At 34.0% G+C, this 27,231-nt stretch overlaps 1 protein-coding gene across 1 annotated transcript in view; it reads left to right on the forward strand.

The window, feature by feature from the left end:
- The window catches only part of LOC121415915 (centlein-like), a 63,725-nt gene that overhangs the window by 4,708 nt on the left and 31,786 nt on the right, over positions 1–27,231 (forward strand). Inside the window, exons 5-17 of the mRNA XM_041609309.1 lie at positions 290–374; positions 2,628–2,671; positions 3,868–3,955; positions 13,264–13,345; positions 13,787–13,890; positions 15,563–15,619; positions 20,358–20,455; positions 21,495–21,604; positions 22,393–22,445; positions 23,070–23,296; positions 24,541–24,604; positions 26,210–26,413; positions 26,754–26,872. Of these exons, the coding sequence (XP_041465243.1) occupies positions 290–374; positions 2,628–2,671; positions 3,868–3,955; positions 13,264–13,345; positions 13,787–13,890; positions 15,563–15,619; positions 20,358–20,455; positions 21,495–21,604; positions 22,393–22,445; positions 23,070–23,296; positions 24,541–24,604; positions 26,210–26,413; positions 26,754–26,872 (1,335 nt within the window). The remainder of the gene's footprint in view (positions 1–289; positions 375–2,627; positions 2,672–3,867; positions 3,956–13,263; positions 13,346–13,786; positions 13,891–15,562; positions 15,620–20,357; positions 20,456–21,494; positions 21,605–22,392; positions 22,446–23,069; positions 23,297–24,540; positions 24,605–26,209; positions 26,414–26,753; positions 26,873–27,231) is intronic.

Here is a 27,231-nt window from a genome sequence, read left to right on the forward strand (position 1 = left end):
TTTAGACTCATCACTCATGAACATTCTGGAACTCATCATGGTAAAGATATTAATTTAGAAATAATGCAATTGAGATTCATTTTTTCAAGTTATAAAACAATAATAAAAAAAATATGTTCATGTAGCTCCTGTAGCAGTTTATAATTGTTATCTGAAAGAAATAAAAATACTATAGTATTGCAAAAAAGTCTTCTAAACTCAAACATTGGACCAGGTTTCCTAACTGAAATTCTCTATTGAGACAACTTACTCATGATATTGGGTTATTACTCTTTTATTTATTTTTCAGGGAGAAGGAGAAAGCAGAAATAAAAGATCGTAAAGTTCTTGAGATTCTCCATTCTAAAGACGACAGGATAGCTGAACTTGAACAGGTAAGTAGTTGATTTGATGACAGATTTAGAATGGACTGAGCAATACTGACCCCAGTGTACATCTCATCCCTGCTGTTCTTAACGCAACTTGTGGACACCACCTAAAACTGCTCAAGGAATGGTCCACTACCATCTAAGGAGAAACACTTTTAGTCATAGAGTAGATTTGTGATGGTGGTGGTGGTGATGATGATGATGATGGTAATCAATGATGATGATGGTGATGATGATAATGATGAGGAGGATGACGATGATAGGACATGCCCCATACTGGTCATGATATTCCTAGAATCTCTTGGAATTCGATATGTTCTTACATAGAAACAAATATCAAAGAGAGGAGGGTTATCAAATTCCTCAAGAAATCTTGGAGAACCATTCATTTGATTTCAAAATTTGTTTTGAATGACGTTAAAGTATATAACCCCTGGCCCTGATTGATATGATCTACTAGAGGCTATTCCAACAAATTTAGTATCATTTTAAAGCTGAATTAATAATGCAATAGCCTGGAAAGTTTCATTGCTGTAGACTTTATAGAACTTGAGTTATAGCTCTCAAAAGTCAGGACACCAGAGGTGATGAGGGGTGGTGCCGGAAGCGGCGCCGCCTGTACAAAGTCAATGGGAAAACGCAATTTTTGGTGCAATTTTTGGGAAAGCATCAATATTTTTGTCAAAACTTGGCCTAAACCTACAAACTTGGTATCAAATTGAAGCTAACATACTCTACTGTCTAATGATTGAAAAGTATGTTTTTCCATGTCATAGACCTGTGTGATTAGGTTGAAGCATAAAAATCTGATAAATTTGCAATGTCTTAATTTTGACATTTTTTCCAGATTGACACATATTTGAATGACAGTTATTGTTAGCACTAAACTTGCATCAATTACAAAAAAAAACACTTCCTACAATTCTGAGGGGATGAAAATACTGCTCAGTATTAAGGCAAATCATCCAAATTATTAACTGACAAAGGTCAATGACCTTCAAACATCCAGAAAATGTGTTATGAATTTTAGAAAGTTTAGCATTATTTTCTTAAAAGCACCAAGTTTGTACATCTTCACTGATGTCTTATTACACATTCATGTATACATATTTCACTAAATACACACACTGACATTAAACAATAGTGGATAGTGGATATAATGCGTGCAATTGCACTTTAGAAACTTCTTTCATGAAGCTGCAGTAGTCATATAAATTTATGTATGTTTGTACATACAGCATCTGCAAACTTGTTTCAGTCTTTACTCCTGAACCTATAGACATTGTCTCTTGCATGTCATCATCACTTGGCAGATCATTGTAATAAGAGCCTCGGTATTAAGCAAATTGTGTAACTTACATTTCAATTGTTACTTTTCCTTTGAATTGTTTATGTACCTACATGTACCTTCAATTCATTTTAAAATGTTAATAACTTATAAATTCTGATGTACAAGTCAAAGAAAACCCAACAAATGTTGGTATTGCAAGCATTATAACACCTGATATATAGTATATGATTCCTGAAACGCATGATTTTTTTTGGCTAAAGTCGGGGTCAATTTTCAGATCATTAATTGAACATGAACCCTACACAATTATATATTGTTAGAAAGGTCTGAATGTGTTCTGTCATAATATAGCATTATTTTTGTCATAGGGGTACTACACAAAATTTTATGACAAAAACCATGAGATTAAAAAAATATCAGAATTTCCTTATTCAAGTCCATGTAAAACTGTTGCCTTACACCTAATGCTATTTTTGAGTACAGATTTGGATTCCTTGTGCAATTTCCTTTCAGAAAATGTATACTTTTGCTATCATAGGGTGTATACTTTGTCAGATAAATGTTTTTAAAGTTGAAAGTGCGTCGCGAAAGCAAAAATCACCATGTAACGCAAAAGGGGGCTACCTCATGACGCATGACCATATATATACATAAATATATATTTGTTTGTTTTCTTGAAAGGCAAAGTCATGGAAAGTCAGAGAATCTGAATTTGTGTATACATATGCCATTTTTTAATGATTAAGTATTTATTAAGAATATAAAAACAATCATTCAATATAAAATACAAATAAATCAAGATAATTACAACCATACATTGTAATGAACATATTTAGGACATATCCCTTATTTAAATTTATTGACATACATGTCTATGATGTTTGTAGAATGGACCTCCTATGATGCTTATTTGTCAAACAGTGTTTGATTGAGTTTTTTTATCTGATTACGTTTGCTTCTCTATGTAGCTTGTATCTGAGCAAGAAAAGAGACTTGCAGAAGTAGCTGAAAGGTATGAAATATGATAATGCCTATTATAACTTAATGGATGGCCATCACCTTGAATGCCCTACTGATCGGCCTCAATGTCTATCTCCTTAGAGATATTTTGTACTCCTTTTTTTTCTTTTTCTCTGTTATGTAATTTAAAAGTGTACCCAACAGAAAAAGCCTTGCCCTAGAAAATATATTTTAGAGTTATAAGTGGAAACATTCCTCTGCCTAAAATATTTATCTTTGCCTTAAATATTAGGAGACTATTTGCAGACATTGAGAGGTTGTCGCAAAAAACAAAACAAAATTTTGGTATTTTTTGCTTCCCATAATTGTTAAACCCAACTTCAGAAAAGGGGGCTATGAAAATATTGCTGTGCTTTGGTGCTCAATATTTTAAATGAAGCTTTACACAATTTGTAAAGGGTGTTCACATCTTCTCAAGATAGCTAAAATATCTATAAAATATATTAATGTATTTAAGAAATATGTGTAAAGCACTTGATTGGTTTGTTATTCAGCCATTAAAAATGAATTAGGAGATGGCAGTATGCACATCATTTGTGAAATAGAAACCCTAATTGTTCATTAATGAAATAAACTTGATCTTGATCAGTTGAGAGTGTGAGTATTGACAGTCCATAAATAATATTTAACTTGTGTGTCACTTTACTTTTTTTAATCCCAAATTGTTTGTATGTGGTTCCTTTTCTAATTCTGATATTGGAACTTATTATTAATTTTTTTTTAAACAGGTATCTGCAAATTTTAGCATAAATATTCTATTCTGAAGTTGGGTTTGATTTAGACTCTGGTCTAAAGTTGTGGCTTAACTATGGATGGCAAATGGTGACATAAATCTCTAACAGTAAAGGTTCATAGTATTAGCTCATTTGACTCTCAAATCATTCTTAATTTTCTGGGATGGACAAATATGATAATTGTCTTCACCATTATAGAATTAGGAAAGAGCACAGTAAACATAAGGAACACACTATGCAAACAAATTTTGTCATGTTTGGCTTCCCATAAAGACATAGTTTTAGCACAGAGTTGGAACACAGTCTAAGTTAAACCTGAATTCAGAATACAGGCCAAAGGGTTTAAATTCAATTTTATTTGGATAATTAAGAGGCCTATATGTCATTTGATTGATAACTCTCCTCAAGAAGCTAAATTGTATTTTATATCCTATAAATAATGTTATATTTATAGAGTTGGTGATGCATCATTTACCAGAAGAGAGGAATTTGCAGAAGTGCTCGTGCAACATGAACAACAAATAAAGGATGTAAAGCAAAAGGTAATACACATTTTCTTTTGCTTTTTTATTATTTTTTTTCAATGTCCCTTTCCATCAACAGTTTCATTAAGCCCATTTGATAATTTCAAGAATTACCTTGTTGCTGTGTTCCAAAGAAAGAATATCTTAAAAATTCAATCAATGACGATTGAGACTGACCCTATCGGGAGAGCCGAAAAGAAAATCGACTATTATTTTGAGTATCATATAGGATTTGAAATATCAATGCATCTCTTCAAATAAAAATTCATACCATACATACATACAAGATACAAATAAAAATAAAGTTAATGAATGTGTGAGAAAATAATTTACAACTCTTGGGTGTGACTTGTGAACACCCTTTTCATTTTGTCTCGCCTGCGAAGCTGAGTGAGACTATAGGTGCCGCTTTGCCGACAGCGTTGCCGGCGTCAACACCAAATCTTAACCAAAGGTCAAGTTTTTGAATTACCATCATAACTTTGAATGTTTATGGATCTGATTCATGAAACTTGGTCATAAGAGTAATCAAGTATCACTGAACCTCCTGTGCAAGTTTTAGGTCAAATGATCAAGGTCAAAGGTCATTTAAGGCCAATGAACTTTGGCCAAGTTGGGGGTATTCGTTGAATTACCATCATAAACATAGTTTATTGGTCTAGTTCATGAAACTTGGACATAAGAGTAATCAACTATCACTGAACATCTTGTGCGAGTTTCAGGTCACATGACCAAGGTCAAAGGTCAATGGATTTTGGCCATGTTGGGGGTATTTGTTGAATGACCATCATAACTCTGAATGTGTAGGGATCTAGTTCATAACTGGGACATAAGAGTAATCAAGTATCACTGAATAACTCATGTGAGTTTCAGGTCACATGATCAAAGTCAAAGGTCATTGAATTTTGGTCATTTTGGAGGTAATTTTTAGATTGCTGTCATAACTTTCAAAGTTTATAGATATAGTTTATAAAATGTCGATATAGGGGTAGTCAAGTATCACTGACAAGTCTTAGGTCGCATGATCAAGGTCAAATGTCATTTATTGTCAATAAACGTAATATTGTATCATTATGTGAATGGTGTTTTTGTGAATTAATATTTTATAGTAGTTTTCAAAGTCAGCACTGCTGCTATATTGAATCATGTGATGTAGGTGAGACTACCAGAGGCACTCCACTTGTTTTATTTTTTTTCAATGTCCCAAATCCATCAACAATTTCATGAAGCCATTTGATAATTTCAAGAAATACCTTGTTGCTATGTTCCAGAGAGAGAACATCTTAAAAATTCAATCAAAGTGGATTTAAAACAGGCCTATTCAGACTGACCTTACCGGGAGAGCTGAAAAGAAAATTGACTATTATTTTGAGTATCATATAGGATTTGAAATATCAATGTATCTCTTCAAATAAAAATGCATACAATACATACATACAAGATACAAATGAAAATAAAGCTAATGAATGTCTGAGAAAATAATTCACAACTCTTGGGTGTGACTTGTGAACCCCCTTTTCTTTTTATTATTATCTTCATTTGATCCAGCGGAAAACATACAGTATAAAATCAAATCAATTAAAAGAATTCCTTAATACGGAGATGAAATAAGAATTGCAGTAATACAAAAATATTTAGACACAGGATGCACCTGGCTTAGCTACCTGGGGGGTGTTTCATAAAGCTGTTCGTAAGATACAAATGACTTTACGAACAACTGGGGATCCTTTCTTGTGCTATGTGATATCCCTATGTAATTGAGTTACGACCCAAGATCATGTTCCAGTCGTGCGTAAAGTCTTTCGTAACTTTACGAACAGCTTTATGAAACACCCACCAGGAATCTGACAAAATTAACTAAACAAATGTAGCCCACAGGCATTCCTAACCCATATCCAATCCAGGTTAATCCAGTGTTTTAATTCCATATGACGTGGGAAATCATGACATAACTTTGCATTTAAGAAATATATACTGTATACCAATTTATAAACTTCAATGAACTAAGATATTAAAATGTAATTGTATCAGTTATACATTAACTCTCACATCCCTGATTAAGTTATGGAGAAAAATGGAAAAAGATTTTTCCTATCATTATTGTGACATTCAGTTGTATCATAACCCTGGATTACAAACAAGTATAATGATAAATATCCTTGTTTATTCTTTTACTAACACTTGCTTTTAATATCAGAAGTCCCCAAAAGTGAATTTTGGTACAATAATATGTCAGTGATAAAAAATAATAACCCCAACTTTGTACCAGCTGTTACTTGCTTCTATTAATAGTATATTGTTTTATTTTATTAGGTGGTCTGTCATGAATATGACAGATCACCTATTATATTCGTCAGATTTTACTTTATTTTTATTGCCAAATTTTGTCGCCAGGTTATCTCAAAATCGGGCCTGTCAAATTTCTTGATTTTCATGTCATGTATGGATATTATTGTGGAATCGCGAAACGAAACTTTTCAAGGTCATCAAATCGTGATGACGTCATCTAGGCGCCATTTTGTAAAATTAAATTATTGATCATATCATCGCAACTAATCATCATAAATCATTCATATTTGCATCATATCAAGTTCAGATGACAGGTCATCAGGACATGTCAACAGAGGTCATGCAAAGGTCACGACGCGCACGTACGCGCGCGTCAAAATTTTTAAATTTTCCAAATCAACCGTGGTCAAGTTTGGGTACGTTTCAGGCCATTTTGAGCATGTCACGAATTTGCGCGCGCACAGGTATGCGTGCGCGTTCTTGCTCCTACCATCGCTATGCCTCTTCGAGTCGTCATTTATTTTATGTCTGTTCACTGTCCATTATTTTCTGATTAATTTGATACCTCATTCAGCCTCTTACGACCAATAATACGCAAATGCGCGTCAATTCAAATGTGCTTTACATGCGCGTGCAAACTCGCAAAATAAGTCAAAAGTGGGCAAAAATATGCCTATATAAAATTCACTGTAGCTCTTCAAGGAGTCCGTTGACCCCCAATTTTTTTTTCCTATTCGAATAGAGTATTAATTGGAGATATGATTTTATGCCACATTTGACCCTTAAAAACATCGTGACGTCATCAACATGGCGTCGGAACTAAAAATTAGTGTTTTCTGTTTCATGATGTCACAACACTAATGTGAATTGATTCTAATTACGTAAATATTGGTCTTTTCTCTCCAAATTTTCAATATGTTTTACCTTAGAATGTACCCTTTAGACAATATGTCCATTGTTTCATTTTAAAGGTTGTACTATTCTCAAAACTGGAATTTGTACTAGGTTTGTCATCATGACATTTTTCTACTTGCAACAATTTACATTGACAATATGTGTCCTGTTTTGCGCTCCCTGTCTGTCCGGAAGATCGTGGTCGACTGGATAACGCACCTGCCTGGTAACGCTAGGGTCGGTGGTTCAAACCTCGCTTGACTCTCTTTTTTTTTTTTTTTTTTTTTCTTTATTATTAGGTGGTCTGTCATGAATATGACAGATCACCTATTATATTCGTCAGATTTTACTTTATTTTTATTGCCAAATTTTGTCGCCAGGTTATCTCAAAATCGGGCCTGTCAAATTTCTTGATTTTCATGTCATGTATGGATATTATTGTGGAATCGCGAAACGAAACTTTTCAAGGTCATCAAATCGTGATGACGTCATCTAGGCGCCATTTTGTAAAATTAAATTATTGATCATATCATCGCAACTAATCATCATAAATCATTCATATTTGCATCATATCAAGTTCAGATGACAGGTCATCAGGACATGTCAACAGAGGTCATGCAAAGGTCACGACGCGCACGTACGCGCGCGTCAAAATTTTTAAATTTTCCAAATCAACCGTGGTCAAGTTTGGGTACGTTTCAGGCCATTTTGAGCATGTCACGAATTTGCGCGCGCACAGGTATGCGTGCGCGTTCTTGCTCCTACCATCGCTATGCCTCTTCGAGTCGTCATTTATTTTATGTCTGTTCACTGTCCATTATTTTCTGATTAATTTGATACCTCATTCAGCCTCTTACGACCAATAATACGCAAATGCGCGTCAATTCAAATGTGCTTTACATGCGCGTGCAAACTCGCAAAATAAGTCAAAAGTGGGCAAAAATATGCCTATATAAAATTCACTGTAGCTCTTCAAGGAGTCCGTTGACCCCCAATTTTTTTTTCCTATTCGAATAGAGTATTAATTGGAGATATGATTTTATGCCACATTTGACCCTTAAAAACATCGTGACGTCATCAACATGGCGTCGGAACTAAAAATTAGTGTTTTCTGTTTCATGATGTCACAACACTAATGTGAATTGATTCTAATTACGTAAATATTGGTCTTTTCTCTCCAAATTTTCAATATGTTTTACCTTAGAATGTACCCTTTAGACAATATGTCCATTGTTTCATTTTAAAGGTTGTACTATTCTCAAAACTGGAATTTGTACTAGGTTTGTCATCATGACATTTTTCTACTTGCAACAATTTACATTGACAATATGTGTCCTGTTTTGCGCTCCCTGTCTGTCCGGAAGATCGTGGTCGACTGGATAACGCACCTGCCTGGTAACGCTAGGGTCGGTGGTTCAAACCTCGCTTGACTCTCTTTTTTTTTTTTTTTTTTTTTCTTTATTATTAGGTGGTCTGTCATGAATATGACAGATCACCTATTATATTCGTCAGATTTTACTTTATTTTTATTGCCAAATTTTGTCGCCAGGTTATCTCAAAATCGGGCCTGTCAAATTTCTTGATTTTCATGTCATGTATGGATATTATTGTGGAATCGCGAAACGAAACTTTTCAAGGTCATCAAATCGTGATGACGTCATCTAGGCGCCATTTTGTAAAATTAAATTATTGATCATATCATCGCAACTAATCATCATAAATCATTCATATTTGCATCATATCAAGTTCAGATGACAGGTCATCAGGACATGTCAACAGAGGTCATGCAAAGGTCACGACGCGCACGTACGCGCGCGTCAAAATTTTTAAATTTTCCAAATCAACCGTGGTCAAGTTTGGGTACGTTTCAGGCCATTTTGAGCATGTCACGAATTTGCGCGCGCACAGGTATGCGTGCGCGTTCTTGCTCCTACCATCGCTATGCCTCTTCGAGTCGTCATTTATTTTATGTCTGTTCACTGTCCATTATTTTCTGATTAATTTGATACCTCATTCAGCCTCTTACGACCAATAATACGCAAATGCGCGTCAATTCAAATGTGCTTTACATGCGCGTGCAAACTCGCAAAATAAGTCAAAAGTGGGCAAAAATATGCCTATATAAAATTCACTGTAGCTCTTCAAGGAGTCCGTTGACCCCCAATTTTTTTTTCCTATTCGAATAGAGTATTAATTGGAGATATGATTTTATGCCACATTTGACCCTTAAAAACATCGTGACGTCATCAACATGGCGTCGGAACTAAAAATTAGTGTTTTCTGTTTCATGATGTCACAACACTAATGTGAATTGATTCTAATTACGTAAATATTGGTCTTTTCTCTCCAAATTTTCAATATGTTTTACCTTAGAATGTACCCTTTAGACAATATGTCCATTGTTTCATTTTAAAGGTTGTACTATTCTCAAAACTGGAATTTGTACTAGGTTTGTCATCATGACATTTTTCTACTTGCAACAATTTACATTGACAATATGTGTCCTGTTTTGCGCTCCCTGTCTGTCCGGAAGATCGTGGTCGACTGGATAACGCACCTGCCTGGTAACGCTAGGGTCGGTGGTTCAAACCTCGCTTGACTCTCTTTTTTTTTTTTTTTTTTTTTCTTTATTATTAGGTGGTCTGTCATGAATATGACAGATCACCTATTATATTCGTCAGATTTTACTTTATTTTTATTGCCAAATTTTGTCGCCAGGTTATCTCAAAATCGGGCCTGTCAAATTTCTTGATTTTCATGTCATGTATGGATATTATTGTGGAATCGCGAAACGAAACTTTTCAAGGTCATCAAATCGTGATGACGTCATCTAGGCGCCATTTTGTAAAATTAAATTATTGATCATATCATCGCAACTAATCATCATAAATCATTCATATTTGCATCATATCAAGTTCAGATGACAGGTCATCAGGACATGTCAACAGAGGTCATGCAAAGGTCACGACGCGCACGTACGCGCGCGTCAAAATTTTTAAATTTTCCAAATCAACCGTGGTCAAGTTTGGGTACGTTTCAGGCCATTTTGAGCATGTCACGAATTTGCGCGCGCACAGGTATGCGTGCGCGTTCTTGCTCCTACCATCGCTATGCCTCTTCGAGTCGTCATTTATTTTATGTCTGTTCACTGTCCATTATTTTCTGATTAATTTGATACCTCATTCAGCCTCTTACGACCAATAATACGCAAATGCGCGTCAATTCAAATGTGCTTTACATGCGCGTGCAAACTCGCAAAATAAGTCAAAAGTGGGCAAAAATATGCCTATATAAAATTCACTGTAGCTCTTCAAGGAGTCCGTTGACCCCCAATTTTTTTTCCTATTCGAATAGAGTATTAATTGGAGATATGATTTTATGCCACATTTGACCCTTAAAAACATCGTGACGTCATCAACATGGCGTCGGAACTAAAAATTAGTGTTTTCTGTTTCATGATGTCACAACACTAATGTGAATTGATTCTAATTACGTAAATATTGGTCTTTTCTCTCCAAATTTTCAATATGTTTTACCTTAGAATGTACCCTTTAGACAATATGTCCATTGTTTCATTTTAAAGGTTGTACTATTCTCAAAACTGGAATTTGTACTAGGTTTGTCATCATGACATTTTTCTACTTGCAACAATTTACATTGACAATATGTGTCCTGTTTTGCGCTCCCTGTCTGTCCGGAAGATCGTGGTCGACTGGATAACGCACCTGCCTGGTAACGCTAGGGTCGGTGGTTCAAACCTCGCTTGACTCTCTTTTTTTTTTTTTTTTTTTTTCTTTATTATTAGGTGGTCTGTCATGAATATGACAGATCACCTATTATATTCGTCAGATTTTACTTTATTTTTATTGCCAAATTTTGTCGCCAGGTTATCTCAAAATCGGGCCTGTCAAATTTCTTGATTTTCATGTCATGTATGGATATTATTGTGGAATCGCGAAACGAAACTTTTCAAGGTCATCAAATCGTGATGACGTCATCTAGGCGCCATTTTGTAAAATTAAATTATTGATCATATCATCGCAACTAATCATCATAAATCATTCATATTTGCATCATATCAAGTTCAGATGACAGGTCATCAGGACATGTCAACAGAGGTCATGCAAAGGTCACGACGCGCACGTACGCGCGCGTCAAAATTTTTAAATTTTCCAAATCAACCGTGGTCAAGTTTGGGTACGTTTCAGGCCATTTTGAGCATGTCACGAATTTGCGCGCGCACAGGTATGCGTGCGCGTTCTTGCTCCTACCATCGCTATGCCTCTTCGAGTCGTCATTTATTTTATGTCTGTCCACTGTCCATTATTTTCTGATTAATTTGATACCTCATTCAGCCTCTTACGACCAATAATACGCAAATGCGCGTCAATTCAAATGTGCTTTACATGCGCGTGCAAACTCGCAAAATAAGTCAAAAGTGGGCAAAAATATGCCTATATAAAATTCACTGTAGCTCTTCAAGGAGTCCGTTGACCCCCAATTTTTCCTCACTCTTGAATAGAGTAAATATCTTATTTGGAGATTGTATAAATACCACAAAATTATGTTAGAAATAAAAATTAAACATTTTTGCAATAAACGTCAACATATTTATGCATATTTGACCGTATCTTTTTTATTAGTGGTCAGTTTTCTCTCAAATTTTGATATGATGTAGTCAAAACAATTCTCTACAAATAACGTGTGAATAATTTTCACTTTTGACCGCAGCATCAATGTTTTGTGACCTGTTTAAGTTTTTGCAAAATTTTTCTGGGCCTAATTTTTGAGAATTTTTTAGACAAAATGTTTTATCAATCAATTTTACGGTCTTCCTGTAAGTTTCAAGCCCACTGGTTTTGCGCTTTTTCATGTACGACATTTTTCGTATTTTTTCCGGAACTCTTTAAGAGGTAATTTTAACATTGTAAAACATCATTTATGTATTTTCTGAGTAAACGCTACAATATTGAAACGCTATTTGGTGGAAAAATTTCATTCCAGACATTTTGTGGAAATTCCCAGATTTTTTTGTTGTGGTCATTTCTATTGAATATAATGTATAACAAATTTGCAGGTACCTTATATGAAATTTTAAAAAAAATTGTGCAAATTCGTTAATTTTACGGGAAAATTGCTTGTATTTTAATCTTTTACCTTACCTTTTTTCACTAAAAATCATCACGAAAGAATTTTCAAGTAAATTTCAGTCATACTCAATTAATCAATGGATATTGAAAATTCTTGATGGTAAAAATGTGAAATTTTTCAGAAATTTTCAGAATTGTGCAAACTTTTACAACAAAATTCTACGTCATTCTTTCATAGAAAACATCGCTGATCAGTTTTTAAGTGAATGCTGGGAAACTGAAGCATTGTGATTCAGAAATTTCTAATTAAAATGATAGAAATTTAGAAGAAATTTTGAACAAAAGTTTTAAACATATTTTAGTTTTAAAAAAGTATCACCTATGAATTTTCATGTATTCTGTGAAATTTATACCCACTAAAATTGTAAAAATTCTTGCTTGAAATCTTGAAAAAAAGTGCTAACAGTACAAAGGGTTTTTAAAAAGATTTTGCACAAAAAAACATAAAACTGTTGATTAAAAATTAGCTGCTGTGGAAATTAAGATTAAGGCGCCTTTCGTTGCACAATTTTAGAATGTCAATTTTGGTAAAAATCGTCTGAAATTTTTGAGGAGTTTTTAAGGCGTTTTACGTGCTCCAAACTTCATTTCATATTTACCGTATTGTATTATCACCACCATCATTATACTCATCACGATTGTCATCCCCACATTAATAATCACATATAGGAATAGTCTAAATTTAGTCCTATGATGTGTATGATCAAGATTATCAATCATATCTAAGTAATTCATTTCATACAACATTAGCCGACACTGAATGAAAATTCATGACAGACCACCTAATTCGTCCTCATGACGAATTAAAATCTAGTTTATCTTAGGACTGCACGTGGTTGTGACCCATCACTAAAATGTGATGTCTTTGCATAAAGTACATACTGTATGTGTTACCTATCACTGAAATATGATCTCTTTGTCGTATATAATATATGCAAAAGTATACAGGTATGACCCATCACTGAAATATAATTTCTTTGCTTTTGTGTGTAGGAGAAGGAGCAGAATGATAGAATGCAAGCAATATTAGATGATAAAGATAAAGCAATGGCTGAGCTGAATGCGGAGAAAGAAGGTAAGAAAAGTATAAAGAAAAGAATGGGAAATAAAAAGGCATACACATTCTAACAAAAGGTGAAAAAAACCATTACAGATAGTTTACTGTTCTTGTATTATGTATTGCCATCAAATAAAAGATACTGATAAAACCACAATTTACATTTTATATGGGGAATTAATTTCTTTATATCATTCCCATGTAGCCCTACTTGTTATAATTTTATGGCTCTGGAGTGGAGTCTTTTTCAGTAATGAGTCATGATACATTGCCTATTTGAAGATTTTTAGTGATTTCTTTTTATTAAAAAGATATGTAAGTATCAAATGAAAGATACAATGTAGAAGGGTTTTCCCCTCTTTTTTGCTCTTGTACTTTGTATGATTTTAGGGTTACGAAATATACCCTCTGTCAGGAATGGTTTTTGAGATATTAGCATGTTTTGTATCCATTGGTTAGAACTGAAGAAACAGGTAGCCAAACTGGAGTCAACAGTAGAGGAATCGCAGGCAGCACTGGCCACCATGCAGGAACTGAATGGACAGTATGAAGCCAAGGTTAAGGTGAGAGGGGGAAAAAAATGATATGTTTGTGTGAGAAGCAATCCCTTCAAGGACAAGTCCACCTTAACAATATGTTTATTTGAATAAAGGAGAGAAATCAACCAAGATAGCTCTGAAAACTTATATTACAATTGGATGTTAAATAAGAAAGTTGTGACATTTTAAGATTTCTCTTATTTTCACACAATAGTCATATGCTCATCACAGTGATATGCAAATGATAGATTCTTTATTTTGGCACTTACCCACTTATCTTTGTATATTTTATTATCGGTATATATATCATACAGAGTATTTTAATTTCATAGATTTGATAATGGTTCTATGTTAATTTAGTCATGATAGGTTGTAGCAATGGCAATCCAACATATTCGGGGAGGAATCTACTTTGTCTCACATTATAGGGAGGAAAAAAAATAAGATGTTTCATATTTTGCATTATGAAATACAAAGGAAATAATTAGTGGGTTTTTTCATTAGTTCCCTGACTCGCATTTTGACCATGATGTACATTAGTTTTAACTGAGCATAACTTTGAAATGTCTTCATTCACATCCAGGATTTCGTCTTTTCATTCAGATCAAATTTTTGTTGAGGTGGACTTGCCATTTAATATTGAACAATAAAGAATCCATTTTTGTATCCTACGTGTATGCCTAGAGTGAGGAGGGGAGGGATATGGGTGAGAGTTTATTTCCCCTCTTTAATAAAGCATTATAGTTTCCCTATACAAATTTAAATCAGAGGCTAATTTATTTCATGTATTGTGTATAGATATTTCAAAAGGCATATTTTAAAACTATAATAACTATGTTATAAAGAATACATTTTTTTATCATTCATGTATGCCTAGAGTGAGGAGGGGAGGGACATGGATGAGAGTTATTTCCCCTCTTAAAGCATTATAATTTCCCTATACAAATTAAATCAGAGGCTAATTTATTTCAGGTATTGTGTATACATGCAGGTATTTCAAAAGGCATTTTAAAGGGATGGTCCAGGCTGAAAATATTTAAAGCTTAATAAATAGAGTAGAATTCACTGAGCAAAATGCTGAAAATTTCATCAAAATCTGATAACAAATAACAAAGTTATAGAAATTTAAAGTTTAGCAATATTTTTTTTAAACAGTCGTCATGAATATTCATTAGGTGGGCTAATGATGTCACATCTCCACTTGTTTTTTTTTGTATTTTATTATATGAAATTAGGTTTATTTAAATTTTTTCCTCCAAGAACTAGAAAAATTTGATTGTCAACTGATTTAGTGCATTAGATATTTACTGCTGCAACTTATTTCATTATAAGGGATACATATTATTCACATAAGTATGAAATAATGACAAAATTATGATTTTGTGTACTGACATAAGAAAACGGAAAGTGGGGATGTGACATCATCAGCCCACCTAATGAATATTCATGACGACTGTTTTCACAAAATATTGCGAAACTTTAAAATTCAATAACTTTATTATTTGTTATCTGATTTTGATGAAATTTTCAGCATTTTGCTTAGTGAATTCTACTCTGTATTAAGATATAAATATTTCAGCCCGGACCATCCCTTTAAAACTAGCTATTTATAACACACAGTCAACAAAAAAACATATATTGAAGGTCAGTTCACTCTCTCCTTTATACATAATTCTTCATTTTCCTGAAATTTTAGGAATTGCAACTTGGTCTGGAGGATGTAGTGAAGAAGGCAAGGCTGGCGTCCAGTGAGGTGAGTTATTGATATAAATGTGTTTATTTTTTATAACACTGGACAGAAGATTAGATTCACTGACCATATTATAAAATCAATGAAATGAAAACTAGTTAAGTCTATCTATGTGGAGCATTGTGGCCCAGTGGATTAGTCTTCGGACTTTGAAACAGAGGGTCGTGGGTTCGAATCCCAGCCATTTCCTTCGGCAAGAAATTTATCCACATTGTGCTGCACTCGACCCAGGTGAGGTGAAAGGGTACCCGGTAGGATTTATTCCTTGGATGCTTTAGCGCCTATATGGCCGCTCAGCTACAGCCGGGGTAATAATAATATACCAAGTATATTTAAGCGCCTTGAGCACATAATCAATTAGTCAGGTCCAGATTTGAGAAAAGTAGACTGCCTTAGGCAAATCGTGTTAATGCTGAATTGAGAAGTGCTTTGACATAATTTGAGGGCGCTGAGTCCAAATTTGCTGTTTGCCAACCTTGATTTTGAGGTTAAAATCCTCAAATTGGCAAAAACAAAATGGCCGCCATTCTACACCCATTTTTACTCTATTCTGACCCCCAAAACTTGTAACAAAAACGTTTGTCAACGGTTTTTGGTACTATTTGATCTCAAAAATAACATACTAAAAATCCACCAAAATCCGTATCCAGGAAAGTGGTTATTCTCAAGATGGCGTCTAAGATGGCCGCCATATTAACTGAAAATAAAAATAACCGGCACTTTATCTAACCTAGACACCTTTTTCGGTGCATACATGTATTCAATGGTGGAGGGCGAAAAAGGAAAGAGTGAACATAAGCACTCTAGGGTACCTGAAAATCCAAGATTGCGTAAAAATGGCTGCCATGGCCTAAAAATTCATAATTCATCTTTTACATATTTTAGTGTCTTTTGTTTGGGTTGTATTCATTGGTGATTTTAAGGGTCAAGAAGTAAACCGGGACAAGTTACAAGGAAAGTCAACAGTCCACTATGTCCAAAAATCCAAGATTGCTCTCAAAATTGGAGTCTTAAATAGCTGTTGTTATCTAAAACCCCCAAACCCGACATAGTTTGTTTAAATAATACCTGCCTTGGGCATAGGATGTTGGTGTCTAACCCATGGTTTAATAGGTAAAGAAATACGTTGGGACAAGTAAAAAAGACAGTCTATGGTCCTCCATGTCCAAAAATCAAGGATGGTTTGCAAAAATGGAGTATAAAATGTCTGTCGTTAATTACAAACCGACACAGTTTGTTTAATAACCGCCTGGAGAATATGATTTTTTTAGTATAACGCATGGTTTAAAGGTTCAAGTATTAGATTGGGACAAGTTGCAAGGACAGTTAGTGGTTCCATTATGTCCAAAAATCCATAATGGCTTCCAAAAATGGAGTCTATATAGGCCGTTCTCACCGAAAAACTGACATAGTTTGTTTAGTATCAGCCCGGGGTATATGATTTTGGTGTTTAACCCATGGTTTAAATGGTCAAGTAATAAATAAGGACAGGTTACAAGGACAGTCAGAGGTCCAGCATGTCCAAGAATCCAAAAAGGCGTCCAAAATTGGAGTCTAAAATGGCTATTGTTACCTAAAAACTGTCATAGTTTGTTTAATATCCGCATGGGGTATATGATTATGTTGTCTAACCCTTGGTTTAAATGGTCAAGTAATACATTAGGATAAGTTACAAGGGCAATAAATGGTCCTATTCGTCTAGAAATCCAAGATGGCTTCCAATTAAGGAGTCTAAAATGGTTGCTGATACTAAAAATGTGACATAATCTATGTAAAATCCATTTGGGAAGTATGATGTTGGTGTCTACACTATGGTTTCAAGGGTTAAATAATACTTTTGGATTAGTTACAATGGTATGAAGCGGTCCATTTTGCCTATTATTTAAAGTTGGCTTTCAAAGTGAGTCTTAAAACACTTCCATCAGCTAAACATAGTCATAATTAGGTGAACAAAATCTACACTACATGTATTGCGGTTTGAAGGCTGAAATAATAAATCGGAACAAATATTCTTGCCATGTTGTTAACCAATTTTGGAATAATGTTGGTACACTCTTTGCTTCACTAGATCTTCCTGATTTCCTCTTAGAAAGTTATGTTCTTTTTGGTATCTGTAAGCCCCAAATTCCCAGAAATATATTTATATTGAACTTTCTGCTCCTGTCAGGTAAACAATATATTTTTAGATGCCGATGTGACGAAACAAAACCTACTCTCTCCCATTTTTGTAACTTTCTTTTATCATTTGAAACTGTTGAACATACCATTGCACAAAGGAAATGCAAATTAGAAAAACATGATGGCAAGTGGGCTATCATTCTGAATACTTTAAAGAGGCGATAAAGCAGAAGGCTATTTTGTTATGTTTATTTTTTTTATAGGCCAAGTGCCTGAATTTTTTTGTTGTTGTTGTTATTGTTGTAAACAAACATATTTTTTCTTATTTTATACTATTTTGTATGTTAGACATGTTATTTTATATGCCAACGTCATCTGAACTTTAATATGTGATCCATTATACCATGAATGTTTTGTTATGTATATTTTGATGAAAAGGATCAATAAAACTTGAATTACAAAAAAAAAAACGATAAAGATAAAGACTAAAAAAGATGGTCAGTTTCCTTTTCGTCGTAAAAAGTCCAAAGCGACTTCTAAAATTGCCTGGAAATGACTGCTGTCCCCTAATCATAAAAAACGAAAATGACGTGTCTTGAAATACTTATCAGTGAATTATGTAAATTCTTAGGTGAAAGTGTACCTTATTTTTTAAAGTTTGTTTTTGGATGTTTACTTATTGTTGCACCACCACCTAATTATGTCACTAATTCTTGTAAACATATTTTCATGAGTCTTAGAAACAGAGATACCAAAATAGGCACTAGATGGGATATGAAGGATTGTCATTTTTGTAACATGGTGGCCAATTTGAATGTAATTTTTGGAGCGTTCTTCAATTTTTGACAAAATGGACAACAGTGGTTCCCTGTAATCTGTCTTCACCTATATCATATGACCCTTGAGATCATGAGAAAGGCACAAAAATGTTCTTACATTGTAGGTAGATAGTATATGAAATGTTTAGATTTATAAGAAAAAGCAAGTATTTTCTAAGCCATCATTATTATTTTTTTTTTCGGGGGGGGGGGGGCAAAGCTGCACCACTGATAAACCTTACAAATTTTCCAATGTAATTTCCACTTTGGAATCATGATATTTTTTAATGTTTTATTTTATTCTCGGTAGACCCCAAAGTTATTTCTACCAGGTGGATATTATATGAATTTGGACCATTTCAAAGTTACAACGTCCATTATAGACGCCATTTTGGAAGGTAATCTTGAATTCTCCGACACACTCACTGACTATCTTGTAACCATGTCCTGATTCATTATTTGCCTTGAAAGCTTTTTGATGATTTTGATTTTGAGGATTTACTTTATTTTTGGAGTTGATGAAACAACGACTGCCGTTGTGGACGCTATGTTGGATTTCCAGGTAACCTTGACAACGTTTTGTAACTATAACCTGTGTCAATAGACTTTGTTTAATCCTAACATGCCTCAGTTTCATGAAATAGACATCTAAACCCTAAAAGCTATGAAATTTCAAAAACTTAACCTCGGTTAAGATTTGATGTTGACTTCGCCGCCGCCGTCGGAAAAGCGACGTCCGTGTCTTGCTTCTGCTATGCAGGCGAGGAAAAAATGGCGGACACGTTAAAGATATCCAATGTGAATATGCCAGCATCGCCCCCAAATTATCAAACATTTTGCCATATTATTTATCAAATCAGCAGCTGTGAATCATGGCAGCCATCTTGGAATTAATGATGGCTGACGAATCAATCGGACACATTATGTTTGCAACCCTTGGTATAAAAAATAACGCATAGATCCCATTTTTTGAAACATAATTCACCCATAAAAATCGTTTAATATGGGAAACTGCATTAAAAATGTCGCCATTTTGTTTTTTGCCGATTTGAGGATGAAAACGTCGGAATCAAGTTTGGCAAACAGCATTTTTGGGTTCAGCACCCCTGAATTACCTTAAAACAATTGATAAATCAGCATTAACACAAAATGCCTAAAGCACTTTCTGTGAGTACATTTTTTAAAATCTGGACCTGACTAAATGTGGATTTGGCGCTTTAGAAATACTCTATATTATTATTATCATTAATTTCATTTATTTTGAAATTAATGATACAGATTAAACCAACGTTCTTGCCTGTTTCACCTCTGGGGCTGGGTTATGGATAGTGTTTTGTGTAACCCAATAACGGACACATTTTATGGAAATCTTTGGCAGATATCGAGTGTCTGTTTGATAGAGTTTAATCAGTAAGAAATAAGCTTTTGATTTTGTTATGCAATTATTTTTAAGATTTCAATTTTGTTTACTGTTTGGCAAATTTTTTATGCCAGTTTGTGGAAAATTCTCAAGGTCATGCGAGTGACATCATTCGAATTCTGAATCAGCATCTTCGAGTTGAAAAAAAAAAAAATATTGTGTAAATAAAAAAGTATATCTTGATGAGGTAATGCATTTAGCTACAACAAAGTTTATTTAATTGAATATACTGTGTCGGAGCTAAAGGCATTTGCCCATTAAAATATACTTGTTTCGTCTGTATCCAATTCACAGAATAATTCAATCATAAATATGTATGTATCCAAAAATGAATCTTAAGGGCCTAATTTTCAATAGAATCAATATAAATTTTGTTATTTTCCAGCTTGACAGCAAAAATGAAGGTCTGCAGAGAGCCAAGGCAAGACTACACGAGTTGACCATTGAGTTGAAGAACAGTGGTCAAGATCTTCATCGGACAAGGTCAGTACCATTTTGATTACTCTAAAAATATTTCTATTCTTTTCAAAATTCAATTTTTCTCTATTATCTGTCCTCATTCTATCATTTCTGATGATAATGATAATTATCAATTAATATACCTGGGGGACGTTCTCTAAAGCTTTTCGTAAGTAAAGAACAACTTTAAGAACGACAGGTGAACCCTTCTTACGCGCTAAACCATCGCCAAATCTATACATGTATACCATTTACCACAAGAAAGGATCATCAGTCATTCTTAACTTACGAACAGCTATATGAGCACCCACCAACAATCATTTATTTGCTGCTAATTCGTTGGGAGAAAATATGTCATGTACACTGGGAAGAAAGAGAATACTACATAGTAAATTAAAGGTATAAAGTCAGTAGTTTTGGAAGGGATTAGTATTAACCTGTATTAAAATCTGCCAATCTGGAATGCTATTCCCAGCTTTTTCAAGTGACACTGAATAGTTTGTGATGTTAAGAATTTATAGAAATCATTTCTATCTATTCAATGAGGACATCAAAACTATTTCGCAATTTGGCAATAAATTCCATCTGAAGAATATTTCATTTGAGTGTTAATTTTATAGTGTCGGTGGGATGTTAATTCCTTGTATCTCAAAATTTAAGAACTTCGTAGGAAAGTTCAGGAACAGCTGTATTTCAGAATTATGCTAATAGTGACAACATGATATTGTCCTGAAAACAGTTTGGTCATTCCTTTAGAGAACTCACTCTCTCTAGAGGCAAAAAAGGATTGTTGAATACTGGTCTTAAAGTTCTGAAAAAGAGCTTTTTGTCTTGAGCTGCTCAACCCCCCCTCCACAAAAAAACATAATAATGAATAAATGAATAGATAAATGAGTAAGTAAATGAATGAATGAATAAATGAATAAATAATTAAGAAGAAGAATATATGAAATGCAAGGTTTTAGCAGTCCACTGACAACATAAAGGTTGTAAAAATCATTTCCTCGATTGTTTCTTATTCATTATTAAGTGAATATCCTGTATCTTCATTTCTGTGTTTCAGATTAGAGTATGAGGATCTGAAAGCCCAACATGACCAGGCCATACACCAGGCTGCACAGCAAGCACAGCTCATTCAACAGCTACAAGATCTACAGGCAGATACACACAAAGGTTCATAGTTTGGTTCATCATTAGCAACATTATTTATTCTAATTTCCATTGCCAGTAGGAGGATCTCCTTAGGATTTCTGTTCTTGACATTCAGATGCTCATAATTTTCTAATCGGTTGTCCAATAAATTGTATTCTGACTTTCACTGATTTTATTCTTTGATTTTTCTACTTTCATGCAAGCTAATTACGTCCAATGGTTCTTCTTTGAAAATACATCATGTTTCCAGGAAAATGTAGTTTTCCACCTAATTGTAAAATTGTACATAACTGTTGATGACAAGCTGGAAAGTTGTTTTCCACTCCCAAAGCAGTCACTGTGGTTATGATTGCAATTTACATTGTATTCTTCAAAAATTATACTGAAGGATTTATATTTTCACACACAAAATCAAATTATCCTCCTGCACTACAGCAAGCAAAATAATTTCTTTGAAAATACATGTATAAACTATAAAGGTGATGTGGCTCACTTGATATGTCACTGGACTTTGGACCACATGGTAGGGGGTAAAATCCACCACTCTACTCATTTACATATACCACTCTCCACTCAGGTGTAGAAAATTGGTACCCGGTAGGAAGGAATTCCTTGATAGCTCGAACCTTATCAGGGTAGCTGTGCTAATGCCAAGGTAACATCATTTAGCAACATTTAAAGAAAATAAATGGTGCATATTATCATCATCATCATTGGTATTACTATTATTATTATTGTTATTATCGTCATCATCATTATTATTATTACATCAAATTTTTTCATCATTGTAATCCTTTTTTTACTTTCAGTTTTAAAGAATCAGGAGAGTGCTCATACACTGGATTCAACAAATTTCCAGAAGGTAAATTATCAGAATTATATGCTTGAATATAATCATTATGTAACAGATTTCCTTATTCATAGGGAGATCTGGGAAATGTGAAGATATATGCACCATTTCCATTCATTTCCTCCATTTAAAGAAAACAATAGTGATTAATATCCCTGTTTCACTCTACTACTACGCACTACTCTTATCATTATTCTTTTTGACAATATTGCTGTGCTAATATTACATATACTGTATGTTTACACTTGTTTTATTTCTTTACTTTTTTTTCTGTTCACATTTTTATTTCATATTTGTCATATAAATCAAATTTGCCTTTAAAAGCATTAATATTAACATGTGCCTCATGATCTAACATTAATGCTTGCACAAGCATCTTTTAGAAAGCTGTTTATCTACATTGCCTCTCTGTACCCAGGTGAAGTAAATGAGTACAGGCATATCTGGTAGGAAAAAGGGTATGTTAATGCCCAAGAACCAAATTATGCTAACCATTATAAAGCTGGTGTAATGATATCACCAGTGCTTTGATACATTTGTATCAAGCATTCATGTAAATGTTGCTTTATTTTTATTATGATCATTCTTTTAAGGTTAGATGATTCTTTAAATTCTTAATTTTGTTCTCTGGTACAGATGTATCATGAGCTGAGAATAAAATTTGAGAAGCTTGTCCAATCTGAAAAGGAACTGCGTCAACGATTGGCCGAGACAGAGGCTCAGATGACCACCAAGCGACCAATGAGAAGTGTCTCTCTGCAGGTCAATCTGAAAGATAGTTCGAGTCAGAGGACAAGGTCAAGATCAAGGTCACAAGAAGTCTTGAGAATGGAACAGAGAGAAGAATGGACAACAATAGCAGGGTGAGAAATCTGATTAAGGAATTTACCTTTCATGATTATTAAAAGTTATTCATGAACATTTACGACTATGCATGAATATCAATGGCTATTTATTGATGTAGAATTTATGAATATTGATTTGGCTTTTTCACGAATATTAATGGGTTCTGAATATTACTGTTTATTAATAAAAATTAATAATTGTTTTATGTTTATAAATATAAGCTTTCACTAATTTATCCATAAGATAGATGATGTTTGATTTAATTTCTTTATTCCACAAGCCCGTTTATCCATTCAGGAATAACTAATACCTCTCTACATTTTTCATGACTTTTGGAAGTTTGAAGTTGTGTTGCAATACAATCTGTTTTATTTAGTAGTGTGGCATTTTGAAAATAAGTGAATTGATTTTAAAGGAACAAGATAATTAATATACATGTAGAAGCAATCTGCATGTTGAATGACTGACTGAATTACTCACTGATTGAATGAATGACTGGTTGAATAAATGAATGATTGCTGGATTGATTGATTGATTGATTAAGTGAACCAAAAATTAAACAAAATGAATGGATGGAGGAATGAATGAATAAATGAACCAAAATTTAATCAAAATGAATGGATGATTAAAAGGAACAATGAAGGAAGGAATGAATAAATATATAAATGATTGAATTAATTGATAAATGAATTGATGGTTGGATGAATGGATGGATGGATAGATGAATGAATGAATGAATAAATGAATGCATGATCCAAAATTTAATCAAAATGAATGAACAATTAAAAGGAACTATGAAGGCAGGAAGGAATAAATATATAAATGATTGAATTAATTGATGGTTGGATGGATGGATGGATAAATGAATGAATAAATGAATTGAGAAATGAATGAATTAAAGGATTGTAGGATGACTGGATGGATGAAGAAAGGAAGGAATTAACGAATGAATGTTTGAATTAATGAATGAATTGATGGATGGATGCATAGAGGTATGATTGAATGAATGAAGGATTGTAGGATTAATGGATGGGTGAAGGAAGGAAAGAATGGATAAATGAATGAGTGATTTGGATGAATGGTTGGAAGAAAAAATGGATTGATCGATGGAAGAATGAAGGAGCAAGTTTTTTAAATGATTGATGATTGAAATTACCCCATGTTTTTGAATTTCAATATTTATGTACAACAGGGCCTCTTTTTTATGTAACTTGATATTTATATGGTGGTAATTAAAAAAAAAAATTCTTATTGGATTTAGAGTTCCACAGAGGGGACCATTTGACCATGCACCCAGCTCCGATCATCAAGCAGTCACCGATAGGGTGAGACCAGCTACATGTATAACTATCCTTAAAAGGGATGTTTACCCTGAAGAAAAAAATTGTAGAAATACAAGAAGAAATATTAGTGAAGGTATAATGAAAATCTGTCAAAGATTAAAAAAGTTATTAGAACTTCAAGTTCTTGGTTTGTGAGGTCATATGTGAGCGGCTGCCCCATATGTTGTGTAATAAATAATTCTTTTTAGATGTTTCCAAGAAAAAATATGTGACTCAAAAGGTTTTTTTTTCAGGAGCAGGTGTGAAATAATTTGTCTGTCGATATACTGGTGGTAAAATGAAAACCATTTTCAATTTGGGGGGAAATTGTCATTTACACTGAAATTGATTTTTTACTCCATGATATATGGGGAAGCTGCTTGCATGTGACTTCACAAATAAAAAAAAAATCCAATAACTTTTTAATCTTTGATAGATTTTCCTCAAACCTCCACCAATATTTTGATCATCTTTCTGATATTTTTGCATATTGCCAGGATAAACTTCCCCTTTAACCTATTTGGAAAAAAATGACCACATATTATGGCATACATGTAACTTGATAACAGAGCCCCCCCCCCTGAAAAAAAAAATAGAATACAAAATCCATGAAAAAATGGGTTAAGAAAAAAAAGTATATACAAGCTTTATATTTCATCACCGCTAGTTTTTTTCAAGCAAATATACTTTATTGGTTCAGTGCCAGCATATTGACATTAAATAACCTAAGATACCTTCTTTGTGAGCAGAAACGTACAAGTTGTACATGTACATACCAATCTATATTTATTTGTCTGCACAATACATAAACTTTAAAATGAAACAGTAGCAATTAATTGAAAAAAATTGTTTTTCAATTTGAGGAATGAAATTTAAGTTAATTTGAATTTGGTTATATATTCACTTTATTCTGCTATAATCTCTGTTTGTGATATACTCTGTATAGTGCAGGGGTTCTCAAACTTATTCTTTGAAGGGCCAGATGAGACTCGAAATAAACCTGAAAGGGCCAGGGTGATAAGGATACTTAGAAAAAAAATGTGCACGAAGCGCGTAGACACATTGGCCTTGTGCTCGATGCGGCAAAATGAATGCATGCTAGTCTGTCCTGTCCATTCTTCATGGAAAACACGAATTTCAGCATCCACCTTTCTTTTCATTGCAGAATTTTATGTGCCCCGAGAAAACCCGCAGAACTGAAACGGCAAATAAGCTTACGTTTCAACTAAATTGATTGCGTGTTGGAATGTGTGCGCACATGTTTTCAAATGCAACATGTTATCAACATTTGACGTGAAACTATAGAAAAGACTCCATAAACTAAACTTTGTTAAAAGTCAAATTAATTTGATTGCCATTACTTTTATAACGGTTTCATGGATACATAACTGCACAATGTGATCATATTGAGCTATGTTTCATATTGTGACTTAAAAGTGATTAAAAAAACAGCAGTCTCACAGCCAGATAGGTCGAAGCTCCATGGGCTGGATCCGGCCGTAGTTTGAGAACCCCTGGTATAGTGTATCGTTGAATATGCTACTAAATAATCAGTAATGCATACATGCTCATATTGTATCATGATTATTGTTATTACGATTTTAATAGGCTACATCAACCCCAACCAAGCATTCGGCTCGTCGAGCCAGGTCTCTATCTCCATCAGGGAGCCACCGCTTCTCCAACCAGGAGCAGGCTGGAGCCTGGAGCCATGGGAGAATATCAGATTTCCTGGATGATGCGGAGAAGGAGAGAGGGAGAGGAAGGGAGGCTCGGAAGAAAGAGGATCTAAGGAAGCTCTTGAGGCTTAAGGTATGGTTCAATACTAAATTAGAATAAAGCATGTCTAACGCATTGGTAAAGGATGGGTCATTCGAATTATACTGGAGTATCATCAAACATTACAATATCACATAAATAAAGTAGTCATTGAATGCCTTTTTACCTTTTTTATTGAATAAAACGCCTCAATGGAATGGTCTAAAAATTTCAAGATATAATCTTTGTCTGTAGCTTTTTAATATGTAATTGCTTGAAATATTTAAAGTTTAAGTAAATTTAAAATGTCTCAGAAAGGGGGCTATATTTAAATATAAATTCTATCAGCTGGAAAAATGCCATATCATAAGTCTAATACTGTCTTTTTTTATAGAATCAAGAGGTTGAAGAATTGCGGAAAGCCCATGGTCGACGTTTGGAGCGGCTCCGGACTCTGCAATCTGCTTATGATGTTGTCAAGGAACAGATAAAAACGTATGAGCAACACGAGAGGTAAGAAAGATGTAATGAAGTAATCTTTGCTGTATTGACCTCATTTGTTAAATGAAACAAGTCAAGAGGGCGTTGAATAGATGTACGTGCTTCAGATGGCACCAGGTGCCCATTGAATCAAATTTATATGATGCCTACACAGATGCCTTGTCCTGAATACTCAAGCTCTGATTATTCTCATCTCCTGTAGCAAGAAATTTATCCACATTGGCTGCACTCTACCCAGGTGGGGTTGATGGGTACCTGCTTGGATTTATTCCTTGAATGCTTTAGCACACATATGGCAGCTTAAGTACAACCAATGTAATAATATGATACCAAGTATTAGGTGCAGTAGAGTATATTGCACATAGTAACTG

This window comes from Lytechinus variegatus, chromosome 5, assembly GCF_018143015.1.
Source record: "Lytechinus variegatus isolate NC3 chromosome 5, Lvar_3.0, whole genome shotgun sequence".
Classification (NCBI taxonomy): Eukaryota; Metazoa; Echinodermata; class Echinoidea; order Temnopleuroida; family Toxopneustidae; genus Lytechinus; species Lytechinus variegatus.